The sequence below is a fragment of the Scyliorhinus canicula genome, chromosome 13 (assembly GCF_902713615.1).
Source record: "Scyliorhinus canicula chromosome 13, sScyCan1.1, whole genome shotgun sequence".
NCBI lineage: Eukaryota > Metazoa > Chordata > Chondrichthyes > Carcharhiniformes > Scyliorhinidae > Scyliorhinus > Scyliorhinus canicula.
This window is the reverse complement of record NC_052158.1, coordinates 140,998,232-141,008,402: the sequence shown is the minus strand read 5'-3', so window position 1 is coordinate 141,008,402 and position 10,171 is coordinate 140,998,232. Positions and strand designations below refer to the sequence as shown.

Sequence of the window (10,171 nt, the reverse complement as noted above, 5' to 3'; positions counted from 1 at the left end):
CCCATCCTTCAGGGATCACTTTTCCAATATTCAGACATAGTGGCGACAGGTGTTGTTTTGTTCCGTTCCAAGTTCATGGGCGGGATTCTCCCAGCTCTGGGCCGGACCGGAGAATGCCCGCGACTGGGCCATGCTGCCCTGACGCTGGCGTGGTTGGCGTGGCGCCAGTCGTGGGCCGCTTTACCCGGCCGCCCCGCCGATTCTCGGGCTGGGATGGGCTGAGTGGCTGTCGTGGAAACGCTGAGTCCCGCCGACGCTGTCCACACCTGCTCGCAGCCGGCTGGAACTCAGCGTGGAAAGGTCGGGTGGCGGCCTGTGGGGGGGGGGAATGGGGGCTCCGACCCCAGGGGCGGCCTCCGATGCGGACTGGCCCACGATATGGGCCCACCAATCGGCGGGCCGGCCTCTCTGGCTGGGGGACTCATTTCCTCTGCGCCGGCCCCTGTAGTTCTGCGCCATGTTGCGTCGGAGCCGGCGCGCTGAAGGAAGCCAATGCGCATGCGCGGATCCCGCGGTGCCCAGTTCGCGCCGGGATCGGCAGCTGGAGGGGCATGAACCGCTCCAGTGCGTGCTGGCCCCCAGTAGAGGCCCAAATTCGTCCTGGGAGCGGCCTGTCATGCCATCATAAAACACAACGCCATTTACGACGGTGTGGACACTCTGCTGCCCCTGTTGTTTGCACTTTGCAAACTTTTGATCAGATGGGCCACCTAACGGTCCCTGGATATGCCTTAATTCAAGTTGACCAAAAAGTTCCCATCATGCCCGTAATCAGTCATTCTGCATGAGCAGAGCCTTATTGCTATGAGATTAAGCTGGCTGCTTTTCTTTATAAATAAAAGTGTGCAATTCAATTCCCAAGTTGAGCATCTGATAGGGTTTTTTTCAAGATGTTTACAATAAAAACTGTAAGGTAAAAAGTGTCCACATGAAAGGTCAGGCGTGGTAGGTGAGGTTCAGGTCAGGGGCCTCCTGCGCTAATCATCAATGAGGTTAAATAAAGTGCAGTTTTGGGATGTGTTCAGTTTACAGATTGACAGATGAAAGACACTCAACCTGTCGTACTTCCACGATTATTCTATACAAAGACTAAAAAATTAACCGAGAGGAGGCATCTGAGTGGTTTCAAAAGATCTCTTGAGGTGAATGAACCCAACAGGATATTAGACAATTATTCAGATAGTGAATGCTCCATTGGAGCCCAGCGATCAGGTGATATTTTTTGCCTTTTTGCATGCTAATTTATTGTCAACAGCATTGAACCAGCAAACAAAATTATGTTGTCAGTAATGTTTTAGCAGCTTCCCTTCCTGCAAATAGTTGCACTTACATACTGCCATATGGTCATACCACCAGCACAAAATATTGGCGTTGAGATTCATCATGAGCAATGCCATAGAACAGGTGTTAGTGCATCAGCGTCTTACGCGAGCTGCCCAATGTTCAGCTCCATTCAACTTCAGTGAAGTGGGAGACTAAGCAGGCCTTTTAACAGACGGCCTAAGCCCTGTCGTCGCTTTCGTGACCATTCAATATGAATTCCTGCCCCAATTAATGTGGGCAACTCCATTCCCTGAATACATTCCTGGAGGTTTCATCACATCACCAACAGCCACCAACCAACCCACCCCAATGAAACACCGTTCCTGTATAGTTATAACAAATAAAGCTTGATCACAGCAGTAAACAAGATGTTAAACTTTAATGATTGGAAACTTCAGGGGAATCTTAGAAGGTTGGTAATCAGAACCCCAGTGTTCGCAAAACGAAACCAAGGTTTCTGGAGAAACTTGTTCCTTACCGCTTCGTAGAATCCTAACCCAGGTGATCTGTCACTCATGTGTTGTTCATGCCACACATAATTATCCTTCTTTCTCACTGACCACATGGGGAGAGGGGGTGAGGTGACGGACAAATCCATGTCTTATGAGAACTGTGCCCTCAACTTGGCCGGACCATAACCGCCGGACCATCACCGCCGGACCATCACCGCCGGATCATCACCGCCGGATCATCACCGCAGGATCATCACCGCCGGACCATCACCGCCGGACCATCACCGCCGGACCATCACCGCCGGACCATCACCGCCAGACCATCACCGCCGGACCATCACCGCTAGACCATCACCGCCGGACCATCACCGCCGGACCATCACCGCCGGACCATCACCGCCGGACCATCACCGCCGGACCATCACCGCCGGACCATCATCGCCGGACCATCACCGCCGGACCATCACCACCGGACCATCACCGCCGGACCATCACCGCCGGACCATCACCGCCGGACCATCACCGCCGGACCATCATCGCCGGACCATCACCGCCGGACCATCACCGCCGGACCATCACCGCCGGACCATCACCGCCGGACCATCACCGCCGGACCATCACCGCCGGACCATCACCGCCGGACCATCACCGCCGGACCATCACCGCCGGACCATCCCCGCCGGATCATCACCGCCAGACCATCACCGCCGGACCATCACCGCCGGACCATCACCGCCGGACCATCACCGCCGGACCATCACCGCCGGACCATCACCGCCGGATCATCACCGCCGGACCATCACCGCCGGACCATCACCGCCGGACCATCACCGCCGGACCATCACCGCCGGACCATCACCGCCGGACCATCACCGCCGGATCATCACCGCCGGACCATCACCGCCGGACCATCACCGCCGGACCATCACCGCCGGATCATCACCGCCGGATCATCACCGCCGGACCATCACCGCCGGACCATCACCGCCGGACCATCACCGCCGGACCATCACCGCCGGATCATCACCGCTGCCGCCTGTCCTCCATCCTCCGGCTGATCCCATGGGTCCTACAGCCGCTCCTAGTCTGGCTCCTCCTCATCCACCTCCTCTGACAAGGCCACATATCCCTCCTTCTCCACCTCCAACACTTTGCCCTACTGCTGTGCCAGGTTGTGGAGAAGACCACCACAAGGCAGGCGACCCTCTGGGTGGTGTACAACAGTGTACCACCAGAGCGATCGAGGAATTGGAGCCACATTTTAAGCAGTCCGATACACCACTCAATGACAGCCCGGGTGACCACATGGGCCTTGTTATATCAGGTCCCCACATTGGTCTCTGGCCCTTGCATTAGTGTCATTAGCCAGGTCCTAAGAAGGCATCCCTTATCCCTCAAGTGCCCACCAGTCATCCTGGGGTGTCACTTGAAGACGCCAGGGATCTCCGACTGCCCTAGGATGTAGCTGTCGTGCACACTCCCTGGGAAGCATACACACATATTCATGATCTTCAGGTGATGGTCGCATACAAGTTGAATGTTCAGTGACTGGAACCCCTTCCTGTTAATGAAGGGCACTCCAGGACTGCCCATTGTGCGCAAGGCAACATGAGTGTGATAAATTATCCCCTGGGCCTGGGGCATCCTGGTGATGACGGGAAAATGGGCACCTTGATGGGCTTGGTCCATGTCAAAGTTTATATCGTCAGCTGCCTGGACAAAGAGGGCATCCGTGACTTTACGGATACACTTGTGCCCTGTTGGCTGTTTTATTCCTCACAAGTCCCCATTCGACACTGGAATAAACCTGAGACGTAAAAGATCGGGGCTGTGGTGACCTCAACAGCTGCCGGGAGCGGGTTTCCTTCTCCTCCATATGGTGCCAAGTCCCCAAGTTCAGGCGTAGCCTCCTGCAGCACATGCTGTCCCACATCTCTTTGAACAACCAGCAACCCCTGTAATCTTGGACAATCGCTGGCCTGCCCCTTGGGTGCCTCCCTGACCTGGTGGGCAGCCGGGTCGCTGCACATGAGCTGCCACCCCGAGCCTCTGTCAACATTGCTACCGTCCTTCTTACCCAATGTTGGGCTGCCTGGGCTGCCAGCACCACAGCGCGGGCAGCTGCTGTAGGGTCCACAATGTATCATCTATAATGTAATATCTGTAAGGAATTGGCGAGGTGTGAGACCAACAATCAGTTAGGCCTTTCACTCCGTTACCCTCTAAGCTGCCGAGTTCCCCCATTCCCTGCCATCTCTCAGTGTGCCATCCCCAATATCCCGCTTGTGTTGGGGGACCCTGTCCTGCACAGGCACCCCCGGCAACAGCAGGGGCCCCTGGGCACCAATCCCCAGACCCCGGACCCCAGACCAGAGCCAGCAGAGGAACTGGGACCGGGCCCAGGTACACACAACCACCCTCTGGTCACGGAGGTTTCCCCAGAGCTGCGGCCCCAGCTCTATGGTGTTTGATTGTTGGCCGCTGCCCCTGCAGTTGTGCAGCCTCCAGTGTTCAGGCAAATTGTCCAGACCGCAAAGTCTGATTGGGATGCTAGGCAACTACACCCGCCTGCGACATGGCACCTCTACCCAGGGGGATCTGCCTGGCGGCTGTGAAGTACTCACATCAATATCATTGTAATTGCCCGTTAGCAATAGTCTTCAGCTGCGCAGCCAGAGGCCACCATAGTCAGTGGGGGTTAAAGTGACCTGCACCATATTCCTACAGGTAGGGCTGTGTCCTAGGGGTGTTCGGTGAATCAGATAGGAAGAAACTGAAGCTTCCTCTTGTATGGGTATACATCACCCGGAGGCGTGACATATCAGGCCCTTGGGCACTGGGCCCCTCACCCTCCAAGCCCATGCATGACCCCCCCCCCGCCACTTCCTGTGCCCCTCGAGCTGACTGCCCATTTACAAGATGGCTACTCATCTCCACAGATTCTCACAGCAGCCATTGCGCTAACTTCGTATTTGTAAATAGGTGTGCTAAAGGGCGCCCGTGTGACCACTCGCTGGGGAGATGGTTAGATCATTGGGAGGCCTAGATAGAGGATCCTTCCTGCTGATAGGATGGAGATTGGCCTTAACTGATGATTGTTGGTCTCTTGCCACGCCACGGCAGGACCTGGATCTCGCCAACGAGAGCGGGCAGTTAGATCGGAAAGCAATCGGCGCCTGGAACGCTTCCCGATTTCAGACTCTCCAGCGACACGGTGGCACAGTAGTTAGCACTGCTGCCTCACAACGCCAGGGACCCGGGTTCGATTCTGACCTTGGGAAACTGTCTGAGTGGAGTTTGGACTTTCTCCCCCGTGTCTGAGTGGGTTTCCTCCGAGTGCTCCGGTTTCCTCCCCCAGTCCAAAGATGGGCAGGTTGGGTGGATTGGTGTTGCTAAATTGACCCTTAGGATGGGGTTGCAAGAATAGGACAGGGGATTAGGCCTCGGTGGTAGTTCAAAGTGTTGGTGCAGACTCGATGCGCCGAATGGCCTCCTTCTGCACTGTCGGGACTCTATGATAACTGGCTTGCTCGGATTTATGCCTGGCGCGACACAGCCGTTAAGTTGCCCAGGAGAAATATTTGTAGCTGAGGTATTGAGGGGATATGAAACTCACTGCCTGAAAGGATGGGAGAGGCAAAAGCCCGCGTCACATTTTAAAATTTGGATATGCTTTTGAAGTGCTGTAACCTATAAGGCTACATACTGAGAGCTTGAAAGTGGGAGTAGCTGGTAACCCCTTTCAGCGGTTTCGGTATTTAAGGTTAAATAGCCTCCTTTCTACATCATAATCTTTTTGTCCGTATTAATTCAATTCAATACAATTCCAAATTTATTGTCCACTTGGAAATTAAGTACAGTGCTAATTCATTAAAAGTAATTTAGAAATCAATCATTAACAATGCAAGAAATAAGTTACCTCAGCACTAAAATCTGACTGATTAAATATATATTAAAAACTGATTTAGTGCTTTTGAAATAATCAGTGATTATTACAATGACATAAAAATCATATAAATAGAACCAATACTTAATATTTCCAAGGATCCCTGGAGTTGATGCTACTTATGGACTGATATGATCTCATCACATATCTTCTCTACTGAGTAGAACTCTACTCCTGTCTGCTTCACCCGATGCCTGTGTCTATGTATTTACATTGTATATTTTATATTTGCCCTATTATGTATTTTCTTTTCATGTACGGAATGATCTGTCTGACCTCGATACATGTGACAATAAACCAACCAATCCAATCAATCATTACTCAACCTTCCCATTCTCCTTAACAGAATTCATAAAGAATATTAGTCCCAAGAAAAACAATGAATATATTCATGAAGGCAAGTAACAATGCCAGTTGTCAGAGATAGGAAAGCCATTCAAGCTTGGGCTGGCAAGTGGCAAATAACATTTAAGCAATGGCCATCTTCAACTGGAGAGAATCCCTCCTTGACACCACTGAATCCCCCACTTTCAACATCCTGGTGATTATTGGCATGGACAAAATGGGCGAAATGGTCTCCTTTTATGCTCTAACTATTCTATAATTATCATTGGCCAGAAGTTGAACTCGACTAGTCATATAAACTCTGAGATTACAAGAGCAGGTCAGAGGCTAGGAATCCTGCAGCGAGGTTAGGAATCCTGACTCCCAAAGCATGTCCACAAGGCACAAGTCAGGAGTGTGATGGAGTACTGTCCACTTGCCTGGATGAGTGCAGCTCCAACAACACTCAAGAAACTCCACACCATCCAGGACAAAGCAGTCCACTTGATTGCCACCCCTTTCACAAACATTCACTCCCTCCATCACCGATGCACAGTAGCAGCTGCCTGTACCATCTACAAGATGCACTGCAGGAACTCACCTAGGCTCCTTAGGCAGCACCTTCCAAACCCATGACTACTACCATCTAGAAGGACAAGTGCAGCAGATACATGGGAACACCACCACCAGGAAGTTCCCCTCCAAGTCACTCACCATCTTGACTTGGAAACATATCGCCGCAGTTACTTCACTGTAGTTGGCTCCAAATCATGGACATCCCTCCCTAATATCACGTGGGTGGACATACACCACATGGATTGCAGCGGTTCAAGGAGACAGCTCACCAGCACCTTCTCAAGGACAATTAGGGAGGGAAACAAATGCTGGCCTAGGCAGAGAAGCACACATCCCACAAGAAATAATTTTAAAAATGTAAATTTTATGGATACAGGAGCAGACCAAAAGTTAGGGATCGTGTGTCGAGTAACTCATCTCCTGCCTCCCCAAAGCCTGTCTACCATTTCTCAAGGGCAACTCGGAATGGGCAATAAATGCTGGCCTAGCCAGCGATGCCTTCATCCTGGAAATTAATTCAACAATAGACCTTTCATTCCCAGATTTAATTTGAGGGGGTCAGGAAGGTAACAGGCTCTCCACCCCACTTCCCACTCACTAAGCCCCCCCACCCCGACACCCCAGAGACCAGTAATTTTCAACCCATTGCGTCTGTTCACTGGCTCGTTAAAGCATTCGACATGTCGGCATTTTACTCAACATTAATTGTTTCAGAGTTCACTGAGGTTTATTGTGGATGATTGCAGGAAGGCTTATGAGCACAGAGATAAGAAGGTGTTAACCTTTAAATGAGGTTTAACTGAGACTGAGCTGCTGAGTTATGAATATTTAAAGATGCCAGTGGGATACAGGTGCAGGTTGATGATTTTTCGCAATATTTACCATGTGACTTATTATTCTCTGATCCTTTTTGGTCACCCATGACCCAAAGGGGAGAGTATTTCCACAGAAGAGTCCACAAGAGATGCTTAAATTCACTTATTTGTTGTATAAGAAGTTATTTACACATTGTACACAGGTTCCAGTCCAGAAATCCTTGCCCGGCTCCAACACAGGCCAAGCTTTTATACATAGGGCAGGATTCTCCTTTCGCGGGACTAAATCCCCGCACTGGCAGGAAAACCGGCATGAGCCGGAATTCTCCACACTTCCAGGGGCTAGGTGGACGCCGGAGGGGTTGGTGCCGCGCCAGCCGGCGCCGAATGGACTGCGCGAGTCCGCACATGCACTAAAGGGCCGGCGTGATCCCACACATTCGCAGACCAGCCGGCATATTCTGGCACATGGGCAGGGGGTTGTCTTCTTCACGCCAACCATGGCGACCATGGCAGAGCCGGCGCAGAAGGAAGAAGTGCCCCCATGACACAGGCCTTCCTGCAGATCAGTGGGCCCCGATCGCGGGCCAGACCACCTGGGGGCCCCCCAAGGGGTCGGATCCCTCCGCTCCCCCCCCCCCCCCCGAAGACCATCCCAGCCGACTTACCCGCCAGGTCCCACTGTGTGGGATCATGCCTAACCCATGTGGGACTGGCCAAAAACCGACGGCCGCTTGGCCCATCGAGGCCCAGAGAATTGCTGGGGGGCTGCTGCCAACGGCCCCGACTGGTGTGGCATGAAACCCGCCCGAAAACCGGCGCCGTAGAGTACGGCAGCCAGCGTCGGGGCGGGATTCACCCCCCCCCCCCCCCGGGGGATTCTCCAACCTGTAGCGGATCGGACAATCCCGCTGATAGTGTCCACATCTCCGCTGATGGGGCCCCCACCCCTCAGCGGGGAACCTCGTACTCGACGAGACTCAAGGGAAGACTAATTGGTCTGATCCCGTATGTCTTATGCTGGTTATAACATACCTGGCCCTTCCACTAAATCTAAAGCCACCTCCAAGGAAGGTGGACTGGGAGGGCTCTTGTTCTTTTTCACCTGCGACTGTGCTTCGTGCCCATGTGGAGCTGGATCAGGCGGTGTATTTCGAGACAGCGAATGCCGTCTCCTGGCTAATCATCGTGGTTGGATGACCACTGGTGGCCCTCGACAGTCTGTTCGCTGTCAGAAACCTCCGATGGTCTGGGTCTCCATGTCGGAGTCAGAATCCTCGACCACCTTTATTTCTGCATCGTGTCTCCCTTTGGGTAACGCCCTCGAAGCTGCTGGTGTCGGGTGCTGTTTTGTCAAAGCTGGATCCTCTGGATTAGTTTTGCATTCACCTGCCCCCTGGTGAGGAGAGGATCTAGATGTCTCTTCATTTCTCAGTTCTGTACCCGTACCTGGTACGATAGCGGCTCTATTTGTTGAACTACCGTGCCTGGAACCCACTTGGCGCCGTCACTGATGTTCCTGAAGTAAACTGCGTCACCTGTGTCGAGGAAGCCTGAGGCCTGCTTTTTGAATCCATTTGAAGCAATGTGATACGGGGCTGTGGGAATGTGTCGCATCCCGAATCCCATCACTCCTAAATGCTGTGCCATTGTCGGTGACTAACACTTCCGGGATACCATGTGTGATAGGCCCCGTTTCTCATTGTCGCCTTTGAAGTCTTGGATGACACCCTGTGGACCCCCAGCCATTTTCAATGCATCAGTTATTATCAGGGACACAGAGCTTTGAAAAGGTCCGGCAAAGTCTGCATGAAGCCGTACCCAAGGCCCTCCCAGTCACTCCAAGGGATGAAGTAGTTCAGCAGGACGGAGCTTCTGCAGTTCCTGACACCCACTACATTGTTGGGCCAGCTGCTCAAACTCCACCAGGCATAGCTGCTGGCCAGGATTTTCATTATGGACAGCCCCGGGTGTCCATTTTGAAGGTCACTCAGTATGGAGTCCTGATTCTTGCACGGGACCACAACATGAGTCCCCCAAAGGAGGATGCTGTCTTCCACACTGGCTAAGTTCTGATGCTGCCTCCCATATGACAATTTATGGTGAACTTTGGACAGTAGGTGGTCTGTTTGTGCCCACTCATATATTTGGGCTGCTGTAACTGGCAATATATCCATGAAGTGCAACATCGGCTCTGGGGAGCATTGGAGGTCACTTCGGAGCCCCGGCTGATGCTCCAGCGTTTACTCGTACGCTGCCAGTAGGGGGCCCATCTCTGGATTCTTGCCGAGGCTATGGACAAAATGGCTACTTATCCCAACAGCGGTTTGTGGGCCATCCACACCGTGAAACGACGTCCATACACATACAGATGGAACGTCTTTACAGCAAGACCACAGCTAAATGTTCTTTCTCGATTTGTGCATAGGTACGCTCAACTGCAGCCAGTGTCCACGAGGTACATACAATCAGCCGCTCCCTACCGTTGTCTATCCATTGTGACTGAACACACCAATGCTGTATGGCAAGGCATCACATGTGACTAGGAGTGGTTTGGCAGGATCGAAGTGCATCAGTAGGACGGATGAAGTCAGCTGCCATTTATCATTGGCAAATGCTTCTTGCTACGGCACACTCAATGCCCATTCCCGATTTGTTTTAAGCAGGGCATGCAGGGGAGCTAGAATGTTTGCGAGGCCCGGGATGAATTTGTCATTGTAGTTTACTAGTCCCAG

General features: G+C 52.5%; 1 protein-coding gene across 1 annotated transcript; it reads left to right on the top strand.

The window, feature by feature from the left end:
* The first annotated feature begins 1,926 nt into the window (after positions 1–1,926).
* On the top strand, positions 1,927–2,889 carry LOC119975654 (proline-rich protein HaeIII subfamily 1-like). The gene has a single exon (XM_038815435.1). It carries the CDS (start codon positions 1,927–1,929, stop codon positions 2,887–2,889), a length of 963 nt encoding a protein of 320 aa, XP_038671363.1.
* The last annotated feature ends 7,282 nt before the right edge of the window (positions 2,890–10,171 follow it).